At 43.7% G+C, this 27,345-nt stretch overlaps 1 protein-coding gene and 1 non-coding gene across 5 annotated transcripts in view; one reads left to right on the forward strand and one right to left on the reverse strand.

The window, feature by feature from the left end:
* Positions 1 to 2,743: 2,743 nt before the first annotated feature.
* Positions 2,744 to 27,345, reverse strand: part of LOC108924089 (kinesin-like protein KIF13B) — a 45,863-nt gene continuing 21,261 nt past the window's right edge. For 3 of the 4 annotated variants that reach the window (XM_018735237.2, XM_018735239.2, XM_018735240.2), the window contains exons 8-40: positions 27,058 to 27,192; positions 24,717 to 24,829; positions 24,416 to 24,527; positions 23,077 to 23,289; positions 21,875 to 21,985; positions 21,610 to 21,744; positions 21,074 to 21,204; positions 20,817 to 20,903; positions 20,506 to 20,693; positions 20,066 to 20,306; positions 19,313 to 19,475; positions 19,074 to 19,229; positions 18,590 to 18,739; positions 18,327 to 18,440; positions 17,881 to 18,051; positions 16,547 to 16,704; positions 16,114 to 16,246; positions 15,852 to 15,998; positions 15,610 to 15,639; positions 15,309 to 15,408; positions 15,093 to 15,219; positions 12,877 to 12,932; positions 12,679 to 12,791; positions 12,225 to 12,401; positions 11,878 to 11,970; positions 11,562 to 11,714; positions 10,288 to 10,365; positions 10,042 to 10,095; positions 9,067 to 9,166; positions 8,308 to 8,495; positions 6,944 to 7,006; positions 5,432 to 6,590; positions 2,744 to 5,283 (exon numbers count right to left, since the gene is read on the reverse strand). In XM_018735237.2, coding sequence (XP_018590753.2) covers positions 5,048 to 5,283; positions 5,432 to 6,590; positions 6,944 to 7,006; positions 8,308 to 8,495; positions 9,067 to 9,166; positions 10,042 to 10,095; positions 10,288 to 10,365; positions 11,562 to 11,714; positions 11,878 to 11,970; positions 12,225 to 12,401; positions 12,679 to 12,791; positions 12,877 to 12,932; positions 15,093 to 15,219; positions 15,309 to 15,408; positions 15,610 to 15,639; positions 15,852 to 15,998; positions 16,114 to 16,246; positions 16,547 to 16,704; positions 17,881 to 18,051; positions 18,327 to 18,440; positions 18,590 to 18,739; positions 19,074 to 19,229; positions 19,313 to 19,475; positions 20,066 to 20,306; positions 20,506 to 20,693; positions 20,817 to 20,903; positions 21,074 to 21,204; positions 21,610 to 21,744; positions 21,875 to 21,985; positions 23,077 to 23,289; positions 24,416 to 24,527; positions 24,717 to 24,829; positions 27,058 to 27,192 — 5,385 coding nt within the window. In that variant the 3' untranslated portion in view covers positions 2,744 to 5,047. The remainder of the gene's footprint in view (positions 5,284 to 5,431; positions 6,591 to 6,943; positions 7,007 to 8,307; positions 8,496 to 9,066; positions 9,167 to 10,041; positions 10,096 to 10,287; positions 10,366 to 11,561; positions 11,715 to 11,877; positions 11,971 to 12,224; positions 12,402 to 12,678; positions 12,792 to 12,876; positions 12,933 to 15,092; positions 15,220 to 15,308; positions 15,409 to 15,609; positions 15,640 to 15,851; positions 15,999 to 16,113; positions 16,247 to 16,546; positions 16,705 to 17,880; positions 18,052 to 18,326; positions 18,441 to 18,589; positions 18,740 to 19,073; positions 19,230 to 19,312; positions 19,476 to 20,065; positions 20,307 to 20,505; positions 20,694 to 20,816; positions 20,904 to 21,073; positions 21,205 to 21,609; positions 21,745 to 21,874; positions 21,986 to 23,076; positions 23,290 to 24,415; positions 24,528 to 24,716; positions 24,830 to 27,057; positions 27,193 to 27,345) is intronic. The other variant, XM_018735238.2, reaches the window with a different exon arrangement.
* trnag-ucc (transfer RNA glycine (anticodon UCC)) lies at positions 25,327 to 25,397 on the forward strand. Its single transcript has one exon. It is a non-coding gene; the product is annotated as a tRNA-Gly (tRNA).

Consider the following 27,345-nt stretch of genomic DNA (forward strand, 5'->3'; position numbering starts at 1 on the left):
CCAGGACGGGACGCCAGTCCATCGCAAGGCACCCCAAGCGGGACTCGAACCCCAGACCCACCAGAGAGCAGGACTCTGGTCCAACCCACTGCGCCACTGCACCCCCCCCAATACACAAGTAATAGGGAAAAATTTCAACATAGGCCTCCTGCTTCAGTCCCTCTTGTAATGCTGTCACACATAGCTCTATGCTCTATTAAAGTCATACATACTCATATGCATACAAATTGCACTTGATTCCTTATCTAGAAAGTGGTTAGTGAAGTGGTTAAAGACCTTGACTGGGTGATAAAAAAAACCGGAGAGCTCCTTAAGTGCAGTAATTAACTTGAAGTACTGAAGTAAGAAAAATGAATCCGGTGAGTAAATGGGAAAGCGTGCAGCTGTATGCTAACTTTACAAGTTAGCTATTTTTTAGCTTCGTGTAGAAAAATGCATCAGTTAGTAGAATTATACCAATGGCAGCCTTAACTAGTATCACACCAATTGAACGTGGCAAGACCAGATTTTTGTTATTGTAAACTTGAAATTCTGCAGTTCACGGGCAGACACCGATGCAAAAATACAAAGCAATAGAGAAAATGCACACATATTTCTCTGTACATAGCTCTTTGTGGTCTAGGTTCCAAAGGAGCAAGAAGAACAAAATAAAAAATAATCGGAATGTTATATATGAAAATATTTTCAGCTGCATGTAGGAGTACGTCAACTGAAGTCAAACACTCATGACACTGTTGGTACAAATCGTTGCCTTACACAGGTTGTCAGAAAACCACAGAGCTGCATCATAGACATGGCGCAGCTTGTCGAAAATCAGTGTTACTACAGCAACAGCAGTACAACTGTTAGCAGTGATCATTAGTAATATGATTAATGATTAATAACGATTAGCGATATTGACAGTCATTGTGAACTGCACTTGTACCTCATTATGAACACGCAAGTTGCGTGTTTTTGAGGATAGAAACGTTTCCGAAGTTATTTTTAATAGCGTTTTCTTCGTTGCCGTCTCAATTTGTAACACGTGTGTTGAACAGCAAAAACATCCTGCGTTTTCATGTTGTGTCACTAGCAGGCAGTAAAATGCACTCCGAAGGCGGACGGGAAGGTGGTCTCAGGAGAACGGTGCTTCATAGCATCTTGTGGATTTTCCATATGGATTTCATTCAGCGTATTTTTTATTTATTATACAGGTAGTCTCAACTTTTGTGATTTAGGATTACCTAGACAACCCTTTCATCCCATCAATCTTCTATTATTTTCGTGTCCAGGCATTTGGTCGTATAGCCTAAAGACGACCATTCGATTTGCTCTATGATAACACAGGCAGGCTGAACCACAGAGGTCACTTTGACTTAGCCTGTGTCTGTTAGCAACTGTGGTTTACTTAGAAAAAACTGGCTTTTATTTATAGAGCGCTTCGTGATTCAAGTTACTTTCTTGACAATGACCACCAACCAAAAAGGTATTCTGGTGGTGCAGAACAGAAAAAGTGAAAGGAAAAAGATTTGGACCCAAAAAGGGAGAAGTTTATCAAGAAAATATAATTATAACACTGTACTGTACAGTATTTGCATTATATTCTATATTAGCATTATTTCAACATGAATAATGAGTGAAACTGGTGAAAAAATGTAACACAGCCCTACTATACAATGCAGCCTTCATGCATGTTGCTCATATGTCCTTATGGTTCATACAGTACAGCTGAGGGAATTTTTGACTGATTGAGTTGACTTTCAATGAGTTCGTGAGAACAGAATCCCATCATCTGTGAAGGATCCCCTGTAGCTTTATCCAGTACTTTTACATAAACTACCCAGTGAATAAACAGATATTCGTGTTTATTATTACACTATTTTATAGATAAACTGCAAGTGACCAAATAATGAAAAACATGTTTACGTACTGAATCGGTTGCTTCCTTCTGGCCTGTAACCATAACCATCACACATTAAACAGGAGATAGTGGACACTGCATTTTTTTTTTCCGGTCACTTTAAAGTTGATTTGTTGCTGTCATGTTAAGAAAAGATAAATAAACTGGTTTCGCACCCACAGAATTCCCGGTCTTCACGTCCACTTTTTCCAGCATTGAGGAGAACTAGAACCCTGCATTCTGTCATCTGCTGATGAAAACAGACTCACAGCAAATTTTTGATTCCTTTTAGCTTTATATAATGTTTTTAACACAATCTACCCAGTGAACAAATCAAGGGATTTAGCTACATTAAGTTTTATAGACTGTGATGTAGCGGATGGACTCGCAAACAGTTCCGAGTTACGAACAGACTTTTGATCCCAATTGTTCTTGTCAGTTGATGTAAAAGTGTCCATCGTTACATTTTATTGAAAATACATGAACTGTAAAGTTGAAGTGCAGCCCCTGTGCAGTTTTTCCATCTAACTGCCCGAGAACTCACACAAGGAAGTAAAGTAGCTATTCCTCTAATTTACATAATCTTACATTTACATTTATTTATTTATCAGACGCTTTTCTCCAAAGCGACTTCCAATGAACTCTATGTAGTGTTATCTTATTCTCTCTTCTGTAATGGACTTGGTAGCAGTTAAAATACAGCTGGGAATCTGCACATACACTGCAGCCCTGCTCCGAAACATACACATTTTCATAAAACACATAACTCCTCTGTTTTTTATAGCATCTGCAGTGAAAATTTCAACGCTGAAACGGTTTTGAAAAAAAATGCTAAATGACAATTACATCAAGTTTGATTGCTTATAATTTTTATTTGAATCCAACTGCAATAAAATAATGTGTAACCTTGTCTATACAAAAAGTCTGCACACTGCTTTAATTTTACAAAGTCACCATGCATGCTTTCAGTTGCATTCATTACATTAATAACATGCACTTTTCCCCAGGTGAAAATCAGCAGTCACACGAAGAGGCTTTTGAGAATCTTTGACAAAATTTGCTCCTGTGCAGTGAAATTGACTGATGTGGCTGCAAACATGTTTGTAATACCAGGCACCTCAACCCAAACACACTGAACAAAATATGTCCACAGAATCCAGAAACATCACAAGTCATTTTAAAATAAGTGCAAAACACTTTGCAGAGCCTTAACAGATGCCATAGTTGGTAGTGTTCTTTTCACTGGGAGGTATGTATGTCATTTTTTTAAAGAAAATATGCTTTGTGCTTCATAAATCCTAAAATGATAAAAAATTAAATTTTAGTTGCTCTTGCCACTGAATCAGAAGACTGAGTAAATAAAATTAAACATGTATAGCAACGAGCAACACAAAAAGTCAAATATAGCATGAAAGCAGATATACATATACTGTATATTAAGTACATAAATGGAATTAGAGACCCAACACACGACTGAGATGTACCATTTCTGTCCGACGTTCAACATCTCATGATGTTTTGCAATCTGGTTTGACATCAACAAAGATTAAGGCCAACAGCAAAGGTGTTGCTTACACTTCCTAGATCTCGATCTCTAAACGTGACCCTGAACCCAAATGAAAACTGGCAAATGCTTAATTATACAATTTATGCCAACAATATTACAGTATTTCTTTTTTTTAGTTAAGTATTTATGGTAGAAAAATGACCTCATCCAAAAGCTCAAAACTAGTAATCTTCCTTTCAGTTTGCAATGTATGTAGCCTGAAAACAATTAGAACAAATGGCCTCGACAAACTAGCAACTCAAGGTGTAAAGTGCACTCTCAGTAAGGCACATTCATTTCTTCAGACACCATTTATTCCCCTAGATATCCCTGAGATCAGAGTCCCAATAAAAGGCTTTTTAATTTAAAGAAAAAGTAAAGGTTTTTAAAAGGCACATTCCATAGCAAAAAAACAAGAGAAAACACTCATTGTTAAAAGAGGCAGAAACAGAATCTGTGAGAGTAAAAACGTGTTGCAGAGAAGGTGAAAGACACTGGAGTACTTAAGTACTTGGCGGCACAGTGTGCTGGTACTCAGCCCTGGTCCTAGCCCCCATCGTAAATGCTGGTTTTTGTTCTATATTAAACATGCTTGGCGGACCTTTCATTCAATTAAAGGCATGACTGAAACCAAATCAAATTCAAATTATTTCATTTCAGCATTAATTTGTTTTAGAAAGGAACATCTATGAAAGTTGAAACATAAGAAAGTAGCTTGATGCTTTGCAAAATGCAACGTATTGATTTCATAATCATAAGTAATGAGTGGCACATCATGGCAAGAGTGTCAGCCTGGCAAGTCCAACTCTTGGCAACAACTCACATGGTTTTCCAGGCAAATGGTGAAACGGAGAAGGTGTGCAAGTGCCGTCTCATGTCCATGTCTGCAGGGTACAAACACAGGGAGAAACATGCAAACTCCACACCACCTGAGCTGGACTGGAACCTATGCCCACCGAACAGCTCAGGAGTTGAGGCACCACTGCTGTATCACATCATGAACGGTTAGGTACTGCATGATTAAGTTTGTTTTAGAGAAATCAAGCCTCTAAGTTAATTATTTTTCCTTGGTTTCAAATGATTAAATAAACATTTTATTAGCACATAACTACTGAAATAGTTTCGTAACGTCTTCACTTTAATGTGCACTTTACTGCAAACATTTAACCCAATAATGAGTTCAGCTAAAAGTCGTTTCAATGTGCCATTCATTCGATGAACCGCTCAATCAAGTCAAATTAATTACAAGTTCAATTTGAACAAAAACCACAGGGAGCCACTTGGGACCAGGGTTGAGAACCATGACCACAGAGCATTATGGGGTTCCAACATGGAGATTGTTAGCATTGGCAGTATTTGTCAGCACACACGGTCTCCTCCACTAACACAATACAGGAGCAGAGGTGTCACACCCATCTGCTCCCTGTAACATTTCAAGCACCGCGGTATTCTCAGGGTACTCACGCATGCCGTGCCCCCTCTGTGCACTAGGGGGCTCCTGTAGTTGCAATACAATGGGGAGGACTCAGGACAGGTACATCCCATAACTGCTGCTAAAGGCCAGTCTCTTTCTGTTGGGGGTGGGGGACCCACATCCCTGTGCTCTGCCCCTTGGTCCTGCCTCAGCTGTTCCAGGACTTGCGGTTGTCCCCCCTTCGGGGTCCCCCAACACCTTCGCCCTTGGCCATGGCCGTCAGGGCTGCTAGGTTGGTGTTGGACCCAAAGTTTGCGCTGCGCCGCTTCTCCTTGCGACGCTTGGAGCCTTCAGCCCGGCTCACCCTGTCGGGCCGCACTAGAACCCCGTAACCAGGATTACAGCGGAAGTACTGCCGTCCGCCAACGGAGCCGTCATTCTTACCTACAAAAAAAAAAACATACGATTTTGTACAGACTGATAGGGTGGCCGAATGTGTGTAAAACCATTTCTTCCAAAATTGCATCTTAAATGGACCAAGAACAAAACTCGTTAAAATATAAGTAAAAAAAGAAACTGATTTAAAACATACCAGAAGGAGTGTCAAGTTCCACACCAACCCAGACACCTTTGGCGAAGTCAGCGGGCCCAACGTAGCGTACCGTGCCGCACTTGTTCACTCCCACAGTAACGTACTCTCCCTCCTTTAGCCAGTCAGGGACAGCAGCCTCCCGGCCCTCCTCTGAGTCCGAGCTTATCTCCAGCCTTTCCAGACTCTCCTTGGACCCTCCTATTGCCCCTGCTGCAGCTTTTCCCTCCTCTGCCGTTTCCTCACCCAAGATGCTCATGAAGGACTTTAGGTCCGAGGTCTTAACTTTCTGGATCTTGAAAGGGTTCGTGGCAGAACTAGTCAGAGTGACAGGTTTTAATGAGGCTGCCTGGGCTTTAGGAGCTTTAGTCTGTACAGGGTCAGGATGATGTGCTTCTGAAGGAGGAGTGGTATCAAGAGGAATATCAGCCGCAACTGGATGAGAAGGAGGAACAACTGGAAGAGGAGAAACCACAGGAGACGAAGTAACTTCAGCAGGAGTAGCAGTTGTAGAGGTAGTAGAAAAGGCAGCAGAAGGAGTGCTAGAGGGAGAAGAAGGAATATTAACAGTAGGCAAAGGAACAGCCGCAGTAGAAGGAGTAGTTACAACGTCAGGAGAAGTGGTACTACTAGGAGGAGGAGAAGGAGGAGGAGCCACCCCATTCCTCTCTGGTTCCAGTTGGTCTTTGGCAACTGAAGAGCACTGAGACTGTTCCTCTTGGCCACTCAGGCCACAAAATGCTGTGATTGCTGGAGGCTCAGCTTCCGTGCTACTGCAAGAATCAACGGTATCTACTGGAGTTTCTTCACTCTCATTGCCCCTATGACCAGAAGGTGCTGTTAGGTTGCTGGAAGCTGTAGTGGCAGTTGGGGTGAGATCTCCACTAGCTGTAGTGACATCAGACAGGGTTATGGTGGAGACACTGGTAGAGAAGTAGCCACTTGATGTCTCACTAATAGGGCTGTGGGGCATGTCCTGTGTCTCCGGTACAGAGGACTGCAGGGGTTCAGAGCTCTCATGCCGTCTGTCAGAGGAAGGTGTGACTTCAAGAATCTCGTGCTGTTCGCCAGAGGAAAGTGGAGCTTCTGGAATTTGTTGACTGTCAAAGGAAGGCAGTGCTTCAGAGCTTTCGTATTGTCTGTCACTCACAGGGATCTGATCCTGGAAGTATATACACAACACATACATCTTAGAGATACTTCTTAGAGATACTACTTCAGATACTTGCAGCAGAAGAGTTAAAAGAAAATATTTAACAAGAATGGAAATGTTGGAATACTGACGATCAGGGATTGTGAAGAACTGTACAACTACACATGAAAAATATTTTTTATCCTAATTTTAAAATGTTTTTAGCCAGCTATGAACATTGATAATTTTTTCAGAGCTGTAGTACATTCTGCTGAGTGTTAAGTAAATAAACAAACAATCTTGTTTCAGCAAATCAGTAGAGCTTACACCTCAAATATATTCCTTAAGTATCGTACCCTTAAATGGTACATTGCGAGACTTACGGGACTTGTTTTAATTGGGCTTTCCTCAATGCTGGCTGACTGCACAACGATACGCGGCACAGTCTAAAAACAGAGACAAAAACACTTTCATTCTGAGTCTTACGGTGTCAATTTCTGTGGAAAGCTCAAGACATGTTTTCCATGCATACGCCATGCATAACCCACTGTCCTTGCATTGACAACGAAAATCAGGAGCTCTGCCTCAAAAATCCCAATTTTGTCTTAATGGAAGACCACGCATGCTCAAATGATCCATTTCATTTTGTTCATCCAGATATTTAATCGAACGTCTATTAAGAAGTTGGACAAAAAATTCCAATAACAATTACTGATATTCTCAGTTATTTTGGGAAATACTAAAGGCAATTTTAAAGGGACTGTGTTTCGTAAAGGTTCCATGTACATCCACGTACATTTTTTTGTATTAAGATTTGGATTGGGTATTTAAATGGTATAATTTGAAGTAGTCACTGAAACACAGATACCGAGGACAGTAAACTTCATTTTTTTGGAGAGTATTGATTGAGAATTTACAAACACAAACTAAACTGTGTGGTTGAAAATGCCAATCAAGGGCGTTTTGATCCACACAATAAATAGAACAAAATCGAAATGTTTAAAGGTTTAAAACATTCAGTTTTTTGTGCTTTCAATCATGCTATATGTTTAAATTGATCAAAAAGCTGCCTCTTGTACATACAAAGGCCCGTAATCATCGCTTAAGCTCTACCCAACTCGACTTTGCCAGAGGCAGACAGGCGATGAAAGCAGCATCGGGCTTTCGATCGGTTGATTAATGCTCAGTGAAATATCGGCGTTGTGAGCTGCTGTCACAAGCCCTGATTGCCTGATAAATGGTTCCAGCGAGATGGGGCCACCACCTACTGTGGAACAGGTCAGAAGGTCAAAAACTACTATGCGCTTCTGCCCTGGGTCCATCAGCCCCTCCTCAACAGGGGGCTCCTGCAACAGAAGTGGGTTCAATCCACCCAAACTCAAACACAGTGTCACACACACACACATACTCACTCAGCTACAATGTCATCCACGAATAAACGAATAGTGGTGGTGGGTGGGTCATTTATCTGGAACTTCTACAGAGGTAGGGACTGCATGGGAGCAAGGGCATTAGAGAAGGGGGGCAGGGCTCTCTCCACCGCCGGTCTCCTTCAGTTTAGCCTGGGTTATTTGTCCACTGTGATGTCGGTGATGTAGCAATATTTCCTTTCTTGTTACGTAGGATTTTACAGCCAAAGAAATTCTACATTTGTGGCATTTTCCATGACAAAATTTGCCCAGAACTGCACCGTTGCTGCCGAGTTGCTGCACTTCAGCCAAAGGAGCAACTAGACAGAGAGGCCCACCTGCTGGGAGGGGACGGGTGGGCGCAGGTCTCTACCCTCGCTGCGGGCAGGCAACAGGGACTTTAGCAGCTTGGGCATCGGAGGGACCAGCGCCTTCACTGGAGGGAGAAAAGAAGCAGCCAACCCTGAGAGACCTGAGCGAAGCCAGGAAGGAGCACCAGAAGCAGGAGAGAGAGACTGAGGAAGAGCTGTGGGGAGCAGAGGAGGAGAATTGTAGGTAAGAGTGAGGGTAGACATGGAGGGAAAGTGTGACAGAAGGTAAGAAAATAAAAGGCAAAATGGAAACAAGCAGCACGGAAAGTGTGTGGGCATGTAATACCATGAAAGTACCACAGCTTACCACCAAAAAAGATAGCACAAATGGAGCAGGAGTGGATGGGTCTGGGGGAAACATTGATTCATACACAACTGAGCGTGTTTGACACTACTTCCTACACGCTTTGGAAATTACCTTATAAATTAAGAATTCAGAATTTGAAGCAGTTACTCATTTTTTTGTATTTGAACATAAAGCAAAATCTACGAGTTGCAATAATTCAGAGAACAAAATATGGCAAAGTAAAGGGCTAATTCTCTTATTTGAAGACTTGTGGTTCTGACAGAAGAAACAGCAGCACTGTGTCACTGGATACAAAAAGGGTGAGTGAGTACCCATGTGAGGATACTGATGGCTAAGGAGTCTAGGATGCGAGATACTTTCTGGCTATGGATAGCACCCGGACTGCAGCGGTAAGAGCCTGTGTGGTGTTTCTGAGTTACCCGAATCTGAATCCTGGTTTTGGGAAGATGAAGAGTGGGGTATGCTGCGGTTCAACTGGGGTGACACAACAGAGATGTCCTGCTGACTTTCCCAGCGACCCTAAAAAAGTAGCACATGCCCTTCAGTTAATTAAGTCATGACTAATTACTACTGAGACTTGAATGGAAAATGGTCAATGAAGTATCATACTGGGGAAAAGATGTGTTGTTCAACATTTTGTCCTTTCAGTACACGAAAGGTAGAACATGTCAGCAAGAACTAGCATTGTTAGCAGGTTATTCATTCATTTAGCTGATGCTTTTCTCTACAAAAGCTGACAATGTTAAGCTATTTACAATTATTTTATATAGGAGGGTAACTTTTACTGGAGCAATCTGGGGAGAGCACTTGGATCAAAGACACTACAGCAAGAGGCAGAATTTGAACCAGGGTCCTTCGAGTGCAAAGTGCTCAGATCACTCTGAACACAGCTCAAACTACAGGTGGTTCCCGATTTACAATGGTCTGACTTAACGATTTTTCAACTTTATGATGGTGAGCAGGCGATAGACATTCAGTATAAACCGTACTTCGAATTTTGAATTTAGATTTTTTTCCCAGGCAAGCGATATGCGGTATGATACTGTCTTGTGATGCCGGGCAGCGGCAGCGATCCGCTTCTCCCAGTCTGCCATGCAGTTGTGTTTTGTGCATCCATAATGTCATAGAAACGCCCATCTGTGCCTCCTGCTATTGGTGAGAAGAAGAGGAGGACAATTACTCTTGAGGAGAAACTCAAGATAACTGTCCAGGATGAAGGCGGCAAGCCCATAATGGCCATCGCACGTATGCTAGGCTATGATGTTCAGTAGGTTAGGTGTATTAAATGCATTTCTGACTTAAGATATTTTCGACTTACGGTGGGTTTCGCGGAATGTAACCCCATCGTAAATCGGGGACCACCTGTACTGTGCTATGTGACAAAAGGCACTCACCTTGCTTTGCTCAAGGGTGGAGTTCACGTAGAGATCATGTTTGCTTCCAGACAGCTGGAAGGTAGTCAAATAATGAATTGATTATTAGTGTAATATTTTGGAAACCCTTCAGTATAGCATTGCATGTTCTTTAAGAGTGCCTACAAAAAGCCCGCAAAATTATCCAGTGGCCACATGTATCCATACTGTTCTGCAGGTAGAGTTTATGTTGACGGAGGTGGACCCTCTTCCAAGAGGTACTCATACCCGGTTTACGTTGGGGGAGCTGAGACTGCGTTTGTGTCCCTTGCCCTTGCTGGTCAGCTGCTCCTTCACTGCTACTTCCTGTACATGTACAACATAGGTCATAAATTTCAATTTGTTAATTTAGCTGATGCTTTTCCCCAAAGTGACTTACAGTGTTTAGCTTACAATTATTTACCCATTTAAACAGCTGGGTAAATTTAGTGGAGCAATTTAGATTAAGTACCTTGCTCAAGGGTAATACAGCTAGGATTCAAACCTGCAACCTTTGGGACAGAAGGCAGCAGCTCTAACCACTGCGCTACCAGTTGTCCAAGTAATTAAAAATTACATACACATATTAAACACAGTATATGCTGCTAAGTAGTTGCTTCATCTGAAGCATATAACGTAGCTTACAAATTTCTACCATATCAATGCAGTAGATCACTACACAGCATACTGATGACATATATTATTATTATTATTTTTATTTTTTTATAGAGCGCTCTTCTCACGCAGTGACACAGTACAGTACAATATAGAGTGATAGATGTATACGGGGAGCTCAGAGTTGTGAACAACCCCATGCCAGCCGGGGACAGCGGTATGGTACGGTGCTGTACAATGAGTTCCCTACTTGTGCACTTTTGAGTAACAAACATTTCAAGAAGCATCTGTATTTTATTTTTTCATAAATACACTAAGCATACCAGTTAAAACTGCACATCAAAGCTTCACCAGACTTGCTGGCAGAGAGCAATCGTGAGCAGTAAGTGCAGCCTTAAGTTTGCTCTAGCTCTTTGCTCTAGTGCTTCATTGTGCTTTACAACACAATCATGAAAACCCAACCTGGGAACTCAGAACACACAGGTGCATACACCAGAGGGAGGGACTGTCTGCCAGCCTGATTTCCATGAACTGCTCAGAGAGAGAGAGGGAGAGCCCACTGCCCTGTTCCTGTCCAAAACATGGTGTTGCCATGTTGCTGACATTTACATTTATTCATTTAGCAGACCCTTTTCAAGGTAAACAAAAGCACATTTCTTCAACAGAGGTACTGATACAGTCATGCAATTCTTGAAGTACAATTACTTGTGAAAGTGAGTTTTGCCACAGTTTTTGCCGGCATAAATTACAACTGCAGCTGTAAACAGAATTAGAATAGAATTATATAACTAATGAGGAACCTCTGACCCAGCTCACAGTCCCAATTAAGCTTGTGTGGGGACCTGCTGTAACAGAAATAGCTCCATTGGGACCCCAAGCTGAGGGGCCCTGAGGCCACACGTCCTGACCTGGCGCATCCGGTCCAGGGTAAGGATGTTCTCCACAGCCAGCACGCTGCGCAGGTACTTCTCAATAGCTGCCTCACTGTCAGCTGACTCCGGGTTGTCTGTGTTCGCCGCCAAAGTAGCCAGCATTTCCCTATCTTCGGTACCCGGGGCATCCTGGGGAGATTTCAGGTGTCGGCATCATGGGGATGAGAAGGTAGAATAAACAGCTACTGATCTCATGTCCAAGCCTATAACAACTGAAGTTGAATCAATCACTGCCACAGCACCTCAATGTGTCTTATCTTGCAAAAATGACCAATGACCCTTTCCCACTCACCCCTGGGATGTTGGAGACAACATCAAAGGTGACACCGCAGCCAGTGATGGTGCTTCGCTGGGACATCCTTTTGAGAAGGCTCTGGGCAAAACCCTGTTGCCATAAAAACATGTGACGTTGGTCATACGGTGACACTGCCCAGGAAGCCTTGCAATGTCCATACATGAATTCAGCTTGACCAGGCTGTTGAGAGGCCCTCTAACAGCTTAGAACTCAAGTTGCAGGATGTGTGTAGGACCCAGGAATGGATGCAACAGCTTCTGGGCCTTCCTAGAGCAGAACCATATGCTGAAGTCTGAGGAAGAACTGGAGTGAGAGAGAGGTGAGTGGTGTGGGGTTTTGCAGACCTGCCGTCCAGTGAGGCTGACACAGATACGCTTGCGCAGGACCAGCTGCAGCGTCACGGGGTGGCTGAAGCAAACCACTGTCCGCACAATTAGATACACTCTCTGGTCTGGCGCTGAGCCCCTGCTCAGCTGGGGGCAGCCATGCACTGTCGAGTCCCAGGATGCCTCTGCTTTCACCTGGACCGACCAAATGTAAGACAGCTAGGGATTACAGCTTGAACTGTATATCTGCGTTAAAAGTACATGTGACCTCTTAGTACAGTCAACCATATATCTCATTAAATGTATATTATACATTCTATTTTACTTCACTTGTTTGTAGGACAATTTAGGTACAATTTCTACCAATTGGGCTTATGAGACCCAGGTAATCAAATAAACCCAGTCTGCAGGGTAAGGATAATATCACTGAGTGACAGGCAGTAATGCTACAGCAGACACTGTTTCTTCTCACATCTCGGTCGTAGTGCTTGACAATCTGAAGGTCAAAGAACTCATCCTCGTCCTCATTGCTCAGTGTGGCCCCCCAGCCTGCCTCCAGGTTGTCTTGAGCATTCATGTCATCTGCTGCAAATACCAGGAAGACCACCTTCAGCATTTCCTTGCCCAGTTGATGGTGAACCGCTGCACAGCTAATGGGCAGGGAACGTACCATTGAGGTCCAGGAAGAGCACTGGGATGTGAGTCTCCATTCCTGGGACGGGGATCCTGTAGACACAAGTACCCACTTATCAGTGTAAAATCACAGTATGAGTAATGAGGACAGCTGAACGAATCTTTGCTGATGTTGACCTAGGTGTGCTCCCCATCAAACACAAGCTTTTGAGTAGGACCCCCTACAAACAATCCTGAATGAATGTAAGCTCACCTCTTAAAAAAAATTCTGCTCGATAAAGTAGAAAATACAGAGTGGAAGGATTCCCCACATTAGTAGCATGTGACTAAGAGTAAAGGGACAATGTAACAAAGAAAACCGATTCCTGAAATATCAGGAGGAAGTTTTTCCAAATCAAATCATTCAGGGATGGAATTACCATTATTTCTTATACAGAAAAATAATCAGTTCCTGGATGGAAATGTGTCACCTAAAACTAATTAAAACACCAAAATAAAATTTATTTATGAATTAAAATTATAGCACCAACATCTTTTGTAGTATTTGTTAAAAAAAAAAGTTCTAGCTTGTCTTTTAATGTTATATTTTCATCCATAATTCATTATCAATAACCGCTTGTGCAATGTTGGGTTACGGAGATTCAGTCTGACCTGGAGGCACAGGGAGTCACCAGGGTTCACGTTGGGCGGGAACACTTAGAAAATTTGGCTCACAGATATTTATGACATAAAGAGGTGCTGACAGAGGTGTTGTGTAGTGTTACCAGTGAATGTTTGATCCCTTCTCCTGCCATAGCTCCCGTGATCAAAGTATTTACCCTGAGTTTCTCCAGTAAAACTTACCCTGCTGTATAAATTAATAAATCGCTGTTGAACAGCGTAATTTTGTTAGTTGCGTTGGAGACAAGCAAGTGAATTAATAATGGTAAGAATCGTACTGAATCTACAGTTTCACTTGTGATATTAGATTACCATGACTGAAGGCTGTGACTGAGATTTTCAACGTGATAGAAAGAGATGGTTTCCCGGCTTCTTTTTCAGGGTTACATAAAATGTGACTTGCGTAAACTCAGACTTGCATAAAAAATACCAAAAGGTCAATGGTAGAAATTCCAAAGTACGGAAAATCTGCATTACTGCTTAAGTTAACACTGCTGCAGGTTTAGAGTGGTATAGGGGAGCTACAAAATGATGACATAAGTAAATATTTTTGAAAAAATCTGCATTTGTTTGTCCAGCATTTGGGCAGACAGTGCCATAGTGGTGATTTTTCACACGCCTGCACTGTGTGAAAGAACTTGAGTTGGATCTCCGCTCAGTCTATCTGGATTTTGCATGTTGTCTGTGTTTGTGTGGGTTTCCTCCCGCAGTGCAGAGCAGCGGTAGTCTGCGTGAATTTCCCCATGGAGATTAGTAAAGTACGATCATTATCAGTATTTATTTATGTATATAGTAATGTATTGTTGGTGGCACAGTGGCGCAACGGGTTGGACCGGGCCCTGCTCTCTGGTGGGTCTGGGGTTTGAGTCCCACTTGGGGTGCCTTGCGACAGACTGGTGTCCCATCCTGGGTGTGTCCCCTAACCCCTTCAGCCTTTCGCTCTGTGTTGCCGGGTTAGGCTCCAGCTCCCTGTGACCTCATATGGGACAAGCGATTTCAGATGATGTGCGTGTGTGTAATGTACTGTCTTTTATTTACGGGACAGTATGTTTTTTTAGTAATTTTTTATATTACTGTAAATTAAATGTTTAAATATTGTTATATTTTTATACCTGCAATATCCAGTAGAGTGCTGCGTACCATTAATACTGTTACTATTAAATGTAATTTTCAACATATGTTTCATATAAATTAAACTTATAAGAAATATTACACTTGTGCACTGACACTGTAAAAACATATACTTCACCCATGAGGTGTGATTAATTTTGACTGTCTGTACAGTATTTGTCTTTTGATGGAAGAAGCACAGACAGGGTCCATGTGCTTTGCTGAGTGACACACATAATAGGCAGTGAGTGAAATACCTGTCCATGGAAGTAAAATAACCGCATAATGGGAAATAATGCTGTTGTACTAAAAAAAAAGCGTGCTGTATGTTAAATAGTTATACATTTTTATAAGTGGTTTTTCGCTACATAGGTCCCTGTTTATGAGCGCTGAGTGTACGCAGAGCTCCTGGGTAGAAAACTCCTGAATATTGAACCCATGAGTTGCCAATCTCTCTTAAAACATACGCAGTGACACACTCACCACTCGGCAGGGGCTCCTGGAATGCCACTGCCTGCAGATGGCACCATGACAGCGTTGCGCTCCTCTGTCAGAGTGAGCCTCCGCTCCAGCAATTGGGACTCTCGCTCCATATCATCCTCTGATTTGTCTGTGGCAAAGAGTTGGATGGATGCGGGTGATCATGCTAGGCTCCTCAAGCATACATTAGATACACGAATAACGCTCCCCATGCTTTACCAGGTTTGCTGACAATCTTCTGCAGGTGCTGATCCAGGTACTCCTGTCTCTTTGTAAGTGCAGTCAACCACTGCTGTCGAAGCCTCTCCAAGTCCTTCTCCTGCAGAAACAGAAACGGCCGTTAAGAAGCCATCAACAAGCCCCAAACTGCCATTTCATTGGCTGATCTGAACACTGACACTTGTTTGCAACAAAACAATTCCTATACATTAACTTTTTTAAAATCAGTAAAAAAGGGGCAAATATGTTCAGTAAAATTACACACTGTATAATTTTACTAATGTTTGAAAAGCAAACATACCTGGTAACTGTCCATGTCATCATCTTTGACCTTCAACAGAAGACAAAAGTCCAACTTGAGTTTAAAAAAATAATTGGCAGGTATGGTTCAAACATCCACGGAAACAGGAGAATATGACAGCTTTAAAGTTCATGTGGTATACCGAGATGGGCACGCTGTTTAATGGGATGTTTTTGCAAGTTGGGAGGGTTTAAAGCAGAATTACACTTTTCTAACAGAGAACTTGGGTTCAAGTTGCACACCTGTTGTGAATCGCTGGGCCTGGAGGGGCAGGCCTGCCGGATTTCCACACAGCCCACCGACACAGAGAGTACTGACTCAGCAATGAGAGGCATTGTTCCTGAGTCATGGACCGAGCGCACCTCCACCTGGATCCGCCGGGATTGACCCTGTGGGAGAGTCATGAAGGCAGACACGAGAATAAATGTCCATTACTTTATTACATAAAGTTGTGCAACAAAGGAACCCCACACACATACAAACATGCACAAACATCCCTCTCACCTGTTTCAGCTGGAAGATGCCCCCTGTGCGCACGTCACGAGCAGGCACCACTTCCACAGGGATGTAGTCCCCTGCCTCGTTGAGCTCCAGCACACGCACCCACAGCTCCAGGCAGCGTGTTACCTCACTCCACCTGTGGACAGGTGAACACTTTTTTCTAAGCCTCAACCCAACGACTCCGCACCAGAAACACTTTGTTTTAGTTCTTGGTGTTGAACATGTGCATCATTTCACATGAGCTATTTGTTAGTCAGAATGACAGACGTTACTTCATGGATGAGGGACTCCTTCACTTCTGTCCTGTGGAACCTGAGAGATGGCTCATACCCATCCCACTGGGTGTGGGATTTACCTCATGCCTGTCCCACAGCATCCATGATTTCACTCATCTTTTATCCGTCCCGCATCGTGAAGGATTACGCTCATACTGTACCTGTCCCGAAGAGTGCGGGTTTTCGCCTGGATGATACCCAGGTCCCACAGGGCTTGGTTCTTGCGAGGGTCAGTCTGCTTGTGCCCATACACTTCGATGGCCACAGCACCCTCTGCCAAGTACTCTAGGAAATCCTCAGACACTGGCACAGCCAGTTCCTGGATAAAGGAGAGAGGTGCAACCATTCTGTTCATCTTACCCTTGTCAGAGGAACATGCTAGCATTCAACAAACATTCGTTTGCAAAAATTCATTTCAAATGGGGTTAAACGTAACAGGGTTTACATTTATTCATTTAGCTGACACTTTCCTCCAAAGCAACTTAACATCACAATTATTACATGCTTACAATTGTTTACCCATTTACACAGCTGGGTAATTTTCCGGAACAACTTAGGGTTAGTACCTTGCTCAAGGGTACTACAGCCAGAGATAGGGATCAAACCTGCAACCTTTGGGTCCAAAGGTAGTAGCTCTAACCACTCTGTGTGTGTGTGTGTGTGTGTGTGTGTGTGTGTGTGTGTGTGTGTGTGTGTGTGTGTGTGTGTGTGTGTGTGTGTGTGTGTGTGTGTGTGTGTGTGTGTGTGTGTGTGTGTGTGTGTGTGTGTGTGTGTGTGTGTGTGTGTGAGAGATAACCATTAATTCTAAAGGGAAAAGTAATCCGTTCCACAGTAAAAAAAAATGTTCCCTGAAACTTAAAATACAAAAATAAACTAAATTAAAAGAAAAATTTTTTTTTTTTCCCCACAAAACACAGTTAATCAAATGAAACAATTTCATAGGCTGAAACCTAACAAAAACAAAATGAATTGTCTCCTCATCTTTCACCAGCCGTCTGAAGAAACAACCATGAAGCCTTTCTCGGTATGGAGAAACCTGGTACTAACCACAGAGAAAAGCCGTGTTTCTTAGGACTACTTTATTATCTTTTGATCTTATTTTTATCTTACTCTGTTTTTAAAAAAAGGTATTGTTCTTAACCATTTCTAACGCCTTAAATTTTAAACTGTACTGTATTCATTTTCAGTTGCTTCCCCGGTGCATGCTGTTTTTGCTTTTTTTAAGTTAAAAACATGTTGATACTAAAAGACTGCCTTTCTGCAGCAGGTGTGGAGAACAGGATGTGTCAAAGCATAAGTAACTTCCAATGTTAAGCTACCTACAGCTACTGTATGTACCAATTTACACAGCTGGGTAATTTTACTGGCACAATTTAGGGTAACTACCGTGATGAAGGGTGCTACAGCTTGGCAACCTTGGGATGTGAAAACAGCATCTCTAACACAATGCCATCGGCTGCCCCACTTTACAATACAACCTTAAAATACCCCTCACCTTACAGCTGTCAAACACCACCATGCATTGTGGATCCTTGCTGCTGGGGGAGGCAGTGGGGTCCACCTCAGGAACTACAATAATGCGCTCATCCTGGTCCCAGAAGGAGTACATGCAGAAGACGAAGGAGGACAGGTAGCGCGGCAGCCCTGTGGCCTGCAGAACTTTGATCTGGGACAGTACAACAAAGGCGTGATGCTTACAGGTCCTACATGCAAAGTGGCAACACACAACTGCATAACAAATATGACTTCAAAGTATGAGTACGCTGCTGCACTGGATGCAGACTATTGCTGCTGCAATATGTGTATCAAGTCCAGATTGAGAATGTTAAATGAAAACCCAGTTTGTGCAGAATGAGGAAGCATCTAATGCTGGTTTCATTTCAGCTTTCGGTTGGGATCAACTATGAAAAGATTTGTAAGAAGAGATGGATGACCTCTCACCATGCAAACCAGCTTGCGCTCCTGTGCCTCCCCCTCAGCGCTGTCTCCATCTGCCATGTGCTCCTCGAGCCCCCCGCTCATCCGCACCACCTCCACATGCAGCCGGCCAGCCACCTAAGAGGGAGGATCAAAACATTTTTGTTCAACGCAAATAATGCAGACTCCTGATTTTAAGTGATTATAGTTTTTTGCTTTTAAATTTTTTTTTCAATACAAGGAGAAGGGTTAAAGAACAAGGTTACAGCTGGGTATGGCCACCTTACCTCCCCCTTCTGGTTAATGATGGGTACAGCATGCTGTAGCTTTACATCATAGAAGAGGCAGGAGAGGAACACGTTGGCCACTCCAATTAGACTGTGGTTTTCCTGCTCATCAAAGAAGGGATCAGCTCGCTTGAAGTAGGAGCGTTTTACCTGCACACGAAAGGCAGAGGCAATGCAGGGAGGCGAGGGAAAAAGGGAAAATTAATGAGCTTGAGTTTTTTTTTTATAATTAAGCTGCTCTTCAAAAACTCCAGTAATGAGTTATGAGCATGATAAAATTCCTTAAGCAAAAAAAAAAAAAAAAATCAGCTCACATAATGCTACTCATTCAAGGAGATAAAGAGCTCTCTGTTTAAAGCCTGGCTTTGATGAAAATTAACCCCAAAATACCTCCAGTTTTAATGTAGTCCAGACAAAAGGATGATTGTTGCCAAGTCCTACAGGGAAGTATCATGAATGCCAGCAGACAGCAGCTTCAACTCACCGGGTCCTCGTCGTAATCCGGCACGTACTCCTGCCACTCCTGGTACAGCTCCCGCATGTCCACCAGGCGGTTCTCCATCTTCTCCAGGGCCCAGATCTGTGTGCCCTTCCCCTTCCTCCGCACCTGCACTGCTGGCTCGCTCAGAACTGCATCCCGCTGCCGGCCAAGTAATGAGGAAAGGCAGAAGAGTAGTTTAGTCATGGTTAGTGGGGATGGAATGCAGGTGGGTAGTGGCTCACCTTACGATTGGCGTTGAGGTTGGCAGCAGGGATCTGCAGGGTAACGCGGTACTCCGTCCGTTTGTTCAGCTCCTCGGCTATGAAACTGGCTTCCTGCACCAGCAGGTTGGCGCGCACAATCTGCTCCCGTAGCTTCCTCAGGCTGCGTGTCAGCATGGCCTCTCTGAGGAAGACAGAGGATGATAGAACTGCCAGTTGTTCTCTGACGTAGAATTACATACACACACACACACACACACACACACACACACACACACACACAGGCTGAAGCCGCTTGTCCCGAGCAGGGCCACGGTGAGCCAGAGCCTAACCCGGCAACAGAGGGCGTAAGGTTGGAGAGAGAGGGGACACACCCAGTCCGTCATAAGGCACCCCAAGTGGGACTCGAACTCCAGACCCACCAAAGAGCAGGATCCGGCCAACCCCGCTGCGCCACCGTGCCCCCCGGACATAGAATTAGCCTTCATTTAAAAAATCAATTTAATAATTTGACTTATTTGTTCAGCATGTACTTTCATCCAAACGTTTACCCAAAACACACACCACTTTTAAAAATGTACAAATATCTAGTTAGATGCTTTCACTGAAGCAATTTGGGTTAAACAATTATCCTGGGAATTGAAGCAATGTTTGTATAAGTCCAGCTCCTTAACGACTGAACGAGCCGCTAATCCGTTATCACTGTTTGCACGAAAAGCTCTTCCTCGTTATAAAGTAATTTACTGTTTCTTTTGACGTTTTGAGCTCAGTCACCTTTCCTCTGCCCACTGCCGCATGCGATTCTGTGCACTGGGTAATGATGTGGAAAATCCACCCTGGCTGAGTCTCTCTGTGCTGCGGTACTGCTGCGACGGAGCCGGCTGCTTGTCAGGGCTCAGCTGCCTGCGAAGTTGCTGCAACTCCTGCTCGTACATGCGGCGCTGCTGCTCCAGGGCAGAGCGCTTCTCCTCCTCGTGCTGACGCTCCAGGCGCTGCAGCACCGCCTGCATGGGGTCTGGGGGAAGTAATCGATGCTGAAAGACTAACTCATGATAAATTTGCAAATTTGGTTGGTTCATATCACAAAAAAGTACTTTTACTCAACGTCTATCTCAGAGTAATCCTAGTTTTACAGCATTTCAGGGTAAGGCATTAGGGATAGGCATTACTCTGATCACACCCATATTTACTAAGTGTGCATGTCTAATCCTTACCATTATTTCCCAGGGTCTTCATCATGACCTCCGTCCGAGCAAACTCATAGCTGAAGCTGACCTCGCTGGCTGTGTCTCCATCTCCATCTGTGTCCAACTGCTCGCTGCTGCTGCTGCCCTTCATGACTCCTGCATCACCATCCTCATCCTCACCCCCTCCTCGCGATCGCTGCTTGGGCAGGTTAATCCTATGGAACAGATTACAGTGAAGGAGAACAGGTTGTGTAGAATCAGACACACTGTTCCTTTAGGGATAGTCCTTGTCACAAACATTGTTGGTTGTGTTTTTTGACACAGAAATGCACACAAACCTGAAAAAGTGGTTGTGGCCCCAGAGGATGCGATCGCCATGGTGAAGCTGGACCGCGCTCGTCACTGGAGAGCCGTTCACAAAGGTCCTGGAGACAGACAGCAGGGTCAGTCAGCACTCTGATGTTCAACGGTATTGGCGCACCAAATAAAAAGAAGGGAAGCACAGACAATGCAGTGCACCTGAACTATACATGTACATACCAGGAGTCATCACCAGCATGTAGTCAATCAAAACCGCATGCGAACAAGTGTTTACCGTGAATTGCGAAGTGGGGTGAGGGTCACTGTTGCCTTGGCGGTGATGTCGATGACGGAGTGTTCTGCTTGGATGCCCATCCCACAGAGCTGGATGTCCTGGGAGTCGGCAGCGCCCACTCGGGTATGCTCCTGCAGCACAGAGCGAACACTCAGGAACAGCTCACAAACAGTCTCGCTTTCACTCCCGGCACAGCCGCAATCATACAAATTTTTTTCATAAGTGGGAAAAAAAACACAAGAGATCATACTACCTATCGAGCACGAGAGGCTAAGATGTCCACGCAAATCTTTCTATATGCAAGTACCACTTAATTATCTGCTTTAATTATAGACTCACACTGGAAATTAAACTCATCTGTGGCATTGCATAGGGCAGAATAGTGAGTGGTTTTGCAACTATCAAAAGTCTACATCAACCAACCAACCTCTTCTCACTGTCATAAAATCTCATCTTCTGTGCAGTCAACCCAAAAAACAAGGTAGTTAGCAGTCAATAATATGGGAATAAATAATATGGATTTCCCTGTACGATACCTTCAAGTAGTAGACGAGCAGCTCATTAAGGGCAGGGTCAGCATTAAGGTTAACCAGGAAGCATTTATCCTCCCCCACTCGGATGCCAGATGACTGCAGGGAGATGCCCAGACTCTCGAGCTGCTTCTGTCTCTCCTGAACAAACCCATGTCACAACAGGTGAATACTTACAAAATCCGCAGTCACTTTTTCTGTACACACTCCACATCTTTAACATGTGGCTCTTTTTGCTGTCTGAGCAAAGTGGGTGGGGGTGGGTATGTACCTGTGCGATCTCTTCAGTTTTCCTTAGTTTCTCCTCCCAACTCACAGTCATCTCTTGGATCAACTTCTCTGACTCCTCCAGCCTCTCCTTCAGTTCGGGAGCCTTCATGGACTGAAAAGAAAGGAGGGGACACAGTCAGGGGAAATGACACTGAAGCATGTGTGAGGGCTGTCAAATTTTAATGCTGTTTTTTTTTTTTTTTGCGATGTACATTTAGAGTTATGGGGACATGGTGGCCCAGCAGGTAACACCAGTTCCTCAGAACCCTCAACTCCTCAGCTGCTCAGTGGGAGTGGGGTTAGAAGTCCAGCTCAGGGTTTGCAGAGTTGGAAATATTCCTCCCCATGTCTGCACCCTACAATGCGCATGGAAGAAGGCACTGGAAACCTTTTTCTGTTTTTCCCTTGTCTTGGAAACCACACGACTAGTCACTATGAGTCGGATTTGATTTGATGAGAATTCCATCCATCCATGTAGACTTGTATGCTTCAAATAGTTTTTTTTCAGGAAAAAAATTGTGCTTCATATTGCCCAGTATCTTACCATGAGCAACAAAAATTACCAATGCTCTTAATGAGAAAAGACACTGGTGTGAGTCCTTTCAATTCTCAGCTCCTTTCAAGAGCCATATGCTTGAAAATCACTTTAAATATTTCAATTATTTCTTTTTAACTATTTGGATTTCATTTTGCCAATTAACCAACAACTTTCTCTGATTTTTTTTGAAAATTCTGGATATATTGTTTTGCACTGGACTGCCTGGTTGTTCCAATTTCCAGTCACCTGAGGTCCAGTGGATGAACTGTTTTCACAGGCTAATGTGCAACGTTTGACCACCAGCACTGAGAAACACCACATCCCAACTAAGTTTGAGTGTCCTTTACTGCCAGCTAACATCTGCATATGGAAATGTATGAGAGTTGTTGAAAAAATTGGAGAAATACAGTTAAAAATAAACTGAAACATCTCACTCTTGGAAAAATTTGTCAGTAAAGTGTAACACGAGGATACAGTGTAAAGCGTACCAATGGAATGCAGTGTAAAATCATACGGTACGTACATCACATTGGGAAAAGTGTGCAGGGAGTAAAGATAACAATGGAATGTAATAACTCATAAATAAATTCTGCCAGTCACAATGTTCTTCAGTCAGTCAGCTTTGAGCTAAATGTAAATTGTGCCGCTGCCTCTCAGCACATCACCTCAGCCTGGGTGAGCTGCTCCCGCAGCTTCTCCACCTCCTCCCTCAGCTCCCGAATGATGCGGGCATTGGGGTCCTCGTTGACCACGGCATGGTTGACAATGCTCTTGGCACGGTCTGCGTAGCGCAGTGTGGACAGTGTCTCATCATAGTTATCCGCTGCTGGGCTTACCGTGGCCACCATGGCTGTACGGCTGTTCCCCCCAAGGCTGTCCTGCAAGAATGGGGCACCAAAGGAGGTGGAGATAGAAAAAGCCTTCATTAACAAAACGCAAGGACACGCTACCTCAAAATGGCACAGTCATCATGAACAAGACAAGCCATTGCTGTTTTGCTATCCGATTTAGCATCTTCTTCAATATAAAATAAGTTTTTAAATTTTGCCATTTGAAGGGACCAATAGAGGAGAGGGAAGATAAAAATAAAGGGCTTTGAAAGTCTAAGTAGCTTGAATATGGCAGCGTTTCTATTACAGATGGCCAAGAGCAGACTGCCTCAGAGATCAGCTTCACAGTGTGTGTCCCATACCAGTCAGTTCTTCTTGCCTCCCTGTGACAACTCAGTCCTACCAGGAGACACACTTCTACTGATCACACCCATGTTTACTTAGCAATGTTTAAAAAAGATGCATTACTCAAAGTGAAACTCAAAGTCAACTTTACCGTCATTCTGTCTCCATGTGAGTTACATGTACAGGAGAACAAAATCCACGTACTCGGCCCTGGAGTTTGTGCTGCTTATCTAATATTAATGTGCATGTTCAAACAGTGCAAGTGTAAGAAAAGCTGTGTAACATGAACTCCATTTATTGTGCTGAAGACTGCCATTTGAGATATTATATTATGTACTGAAGTCAGAATGTTAGGATTTGTGACACAGCTGCTTTGCTATCTTGTAAATCATTGACTTTTCAACGAAATAGAGAATATTTTCATAAGAAAAGCTAAATGATCCATTCATAGGGTGAAAAGAAGGGCAAAGGTGACTGAGTCGACTGACACAAAGCGACCAGTCGCGTGACTTTCTTTTGCCTTGTGTCTTTGGACTGTAGGAGGAAACCCATACAAACATGGGGAGAACATGCACACGCCACAGAAACCCAGACTGAAGCCCCGATGCAAAACCACAGCCCTGTTGCCATGAGGCACCAGCACTACCTGCAGCACCACCATTTAAAAATGATTCAAGTGCTTGGAGTTACAGCTTAGTTACTGTAATATGCACTAACCCTAAGAAAGTAAGGCAGCTGTGCAGATTCATATGGTGCTACTGGCTATTTGTGTTTTGTGTGTGTGTGTGTGTGTGTGTGTGTGTGTGTGTGTTGTACCTTCAGTCCTCACCTTGAGCAGCCAGGTTAGCACAGAGTCCCTGTATGGCACAAACTTGCTTTTGCTCTTGCCAGCTCCTTGATCTGCCAGTGCTGAGATCACCAGCCCCAGGGTAGTTAGAGACCTGTACAGGAAACAAAACTACTGTCTTACACAGTAGAACAACTATAGACTGCAAAGACCACTGTGTTAGTGGTAATAATGCAATCTGTAGGGGTGAGCTGGTGTAGCAATGTGGTTTATGGAGATAATGTCAGTGTCAGTGCCAGCCTTCTAGGCAGAAGTCTTGGGAAGGAAGTGACAGGGGACTAACTTGTTGATGTTGCTGCCCTCTTTCAGCCTCTCCCCTGCCGCACCAGTCTTGGCTGCTCGCTCGCTGCCAGCCAGGTCCACCAGACTGAGCTTGCTCACCTTCTCCCCAGTGGTCTGCAGAGAACAAGAAACATTGCTTTTACTTCATATCCCAGGGGGCACAGGCCACTGACATCTGACATTGTTTAACTGGAGCACAGTCATGCCTGTTATGGCAACATCCAGGGAATGGTCACCACTGGCAGTGTCCCACAGGGTGCAGGCTGACTAAGCCACACAAGACATGAAAATTACAGTGGAAACCAGGGACTCAAACCACTGACTATAGTGCAGGTTTGAACCCAATGGTAGAAGCAGTTTTTTTTTTTTTTTTTTTTTTTTTAACTCTTGGGTTACGCATAGACAGCTTTTTATTTTGGTGTTCCCATCCAAAACTGGGGAGCTCATTACAATTGTCTTTAAAGCAAATATGAAAAATAAATTACAACCTGATGTCATATTACCCAATTAACCAACTTAATTCCTAATCATTATCATTATGACTGGCCACCAACAGATGTATGAAATTTAAAGAAACCATAATATTTAATTAAACTGGTAATAATTAGCAAGCATCGGTGGTTCAGTGGTAGAATTCTCGCCTTCCAAGCGGGAGATCCGGGTTCGATTCCCGGCCGACGCACGCCGGGCGCAGCTCGTCCCGTAACTCGAGCTGGCCCTGCGTGGCAATCGCCCCGCGTTGTCATTTTAAGGGGGTGCGGTGGCGCAGTGGGTTGGACCACAGTCCTGCTCTCCAGTGGGTCTGGGGTTCGAGTCCCGCTTGGGGTGCCTTGCGACGGACTGGCGTCCCCTCCCCCTCCGGCCTTCCGCCCTGTGTTGCCGGGTAGGCTCCGGTTCCCCGTGACCCCATATGGGACAAGCGGTTCTGAAGATGTGTGTGTGTATGTGTGTGTGGTAATAATTAGATCTTTGCGTCCAGACACCTAGTGCGATGGATGTCATAAAACTTTATGGAAATCACATGAAATAAACCATATTCTTGAAACATTCTAAAATGGGTCAAATTTGACTGGAACACAACCAAAGGGTAAAGTTGCCAAAGGTACCAGGGGTGGAAGCATGTAACAACAAAATTAACATGCATAATTATCTCTAATGAACAGCAACATTTATTCATGTCAGTTTTATGAACATCTTTATTTTATCCTCTAGTGGGAAAAAAGGCTTGTTTAGGTAAACTGATTGAAAGTGGGGGAAACTCTCCATGTTGGTCCACAACAATAGCCTTTGTGTTCAGCAGCAGTCAAACAAACGGTTATTGTTCTACATCCAAGACTTAGTGCAGAGAGGCTAGGGAAAGGGAACGTCTGCAAAGGACAATAAATCTGGCAAATCACTAGAATGTCTCCCTTCATTATAACTACGCTATAGCACAACATTACTACAGCAGTGGATGGACAGAGCTGGGGGTGAAGAGAATGGTGAGGAGAGTTGATTATTTGTCACTGAGGAGAACAGTTACGGGACAGTGACCCCGTATGGGACAAGCGGTTCTGAAAATGTGTGTGTGTGTGTGTGTGTGTGTGTGTGTGAAACGTTTGCTGTAAAATGCAGTGAAAAGGCAGTCCAGACATGGCAACAGCAAGTTTGTCTGAAATGTGTTTCACTCTCAAGTTTCTCTGCGGTCGCAGTAGTGATTCTTTATTGAGTTTGTACTAAAAATTCATTTTAAACATACTGAAATACACAATTTCATCCTCTGCAAAATTCTAATTCTGATCTACTGGGTTTCAGATCCAAACTTATGAGATAATTTTACATTACACTGGCTCTGGGTAAAACTGGTCAAAGTCTGGCATCTTTTTATTGTTTCAATTCATGCAAATGTCCTGAAATAGGTTCCTTTGTGATGATCTCATTTTAGCAGGAATGCAAGTGCATGAGTGCCTCAGTGGGCCTTGTTTTCCTGCTTCCTTCTTTTGCCCTGGCACGTTAACTTCACACAGTCATCCATAAATAAAATAGCACAGTACAGGGAGGATGGGAGAGAAAAAAGAAATCACATTACTGTTCTAGTCACAAGCCTGGTTAGCAATTATTCCCGCAACCGAGGCACGAGACAGACACAAAAATAGGGATGGAACCACCGGGCAAGACACTGAAACAGGACGAGTGAGCAATGTGAAAAAACAGCACAAGAGAGCAGCAAAAGTCTAACTATGGTAACAGCTCAGCGACAACGTGGTCACATGAAGGACCAAGTATTTAGACATCAGAAACGCAACGCCAGTGCTGACACACAGGATATACAGCGCTCGTGCTGTCAGGAGGAGTTGTCTCACCCCGGAGTGGAGGTCTCTGAGCGTGTGTGAGAGGATGATGTTGAAGACAGCGTGGGAACGACTGCTCTCCTCGTTCATGTTGGTGGCAGCCACTGTGCGGGATTTGTTCCCTTCTGACATCAGGGACTCGATGTCCTGTCATAGACAAGGGTGCAAAGGAAGCAAGTCATTCAAACTGAGGCTTAATTTTATATCACAACCTACAATCCCAATCATAGCAAACAAGCACAGAAACTAAAAAAATGTACATGCTTTCTTAAATTTAATGACTGAAACAGCACTAATAAA

This window comes from Scleropages formosus, chromosome 1 (assembly GCF_900964775.1).
Source record: "Scleropages formosus chromosome 1, fSclFor1.1, whole genome shotgun sequence".
Lineage (NCBI taxonomy): Eukaryota > Metazoa > Chordata > Actinopteri > Osteoglossiformes > Osteoglossidae > Scleropages > Scleropages formosus.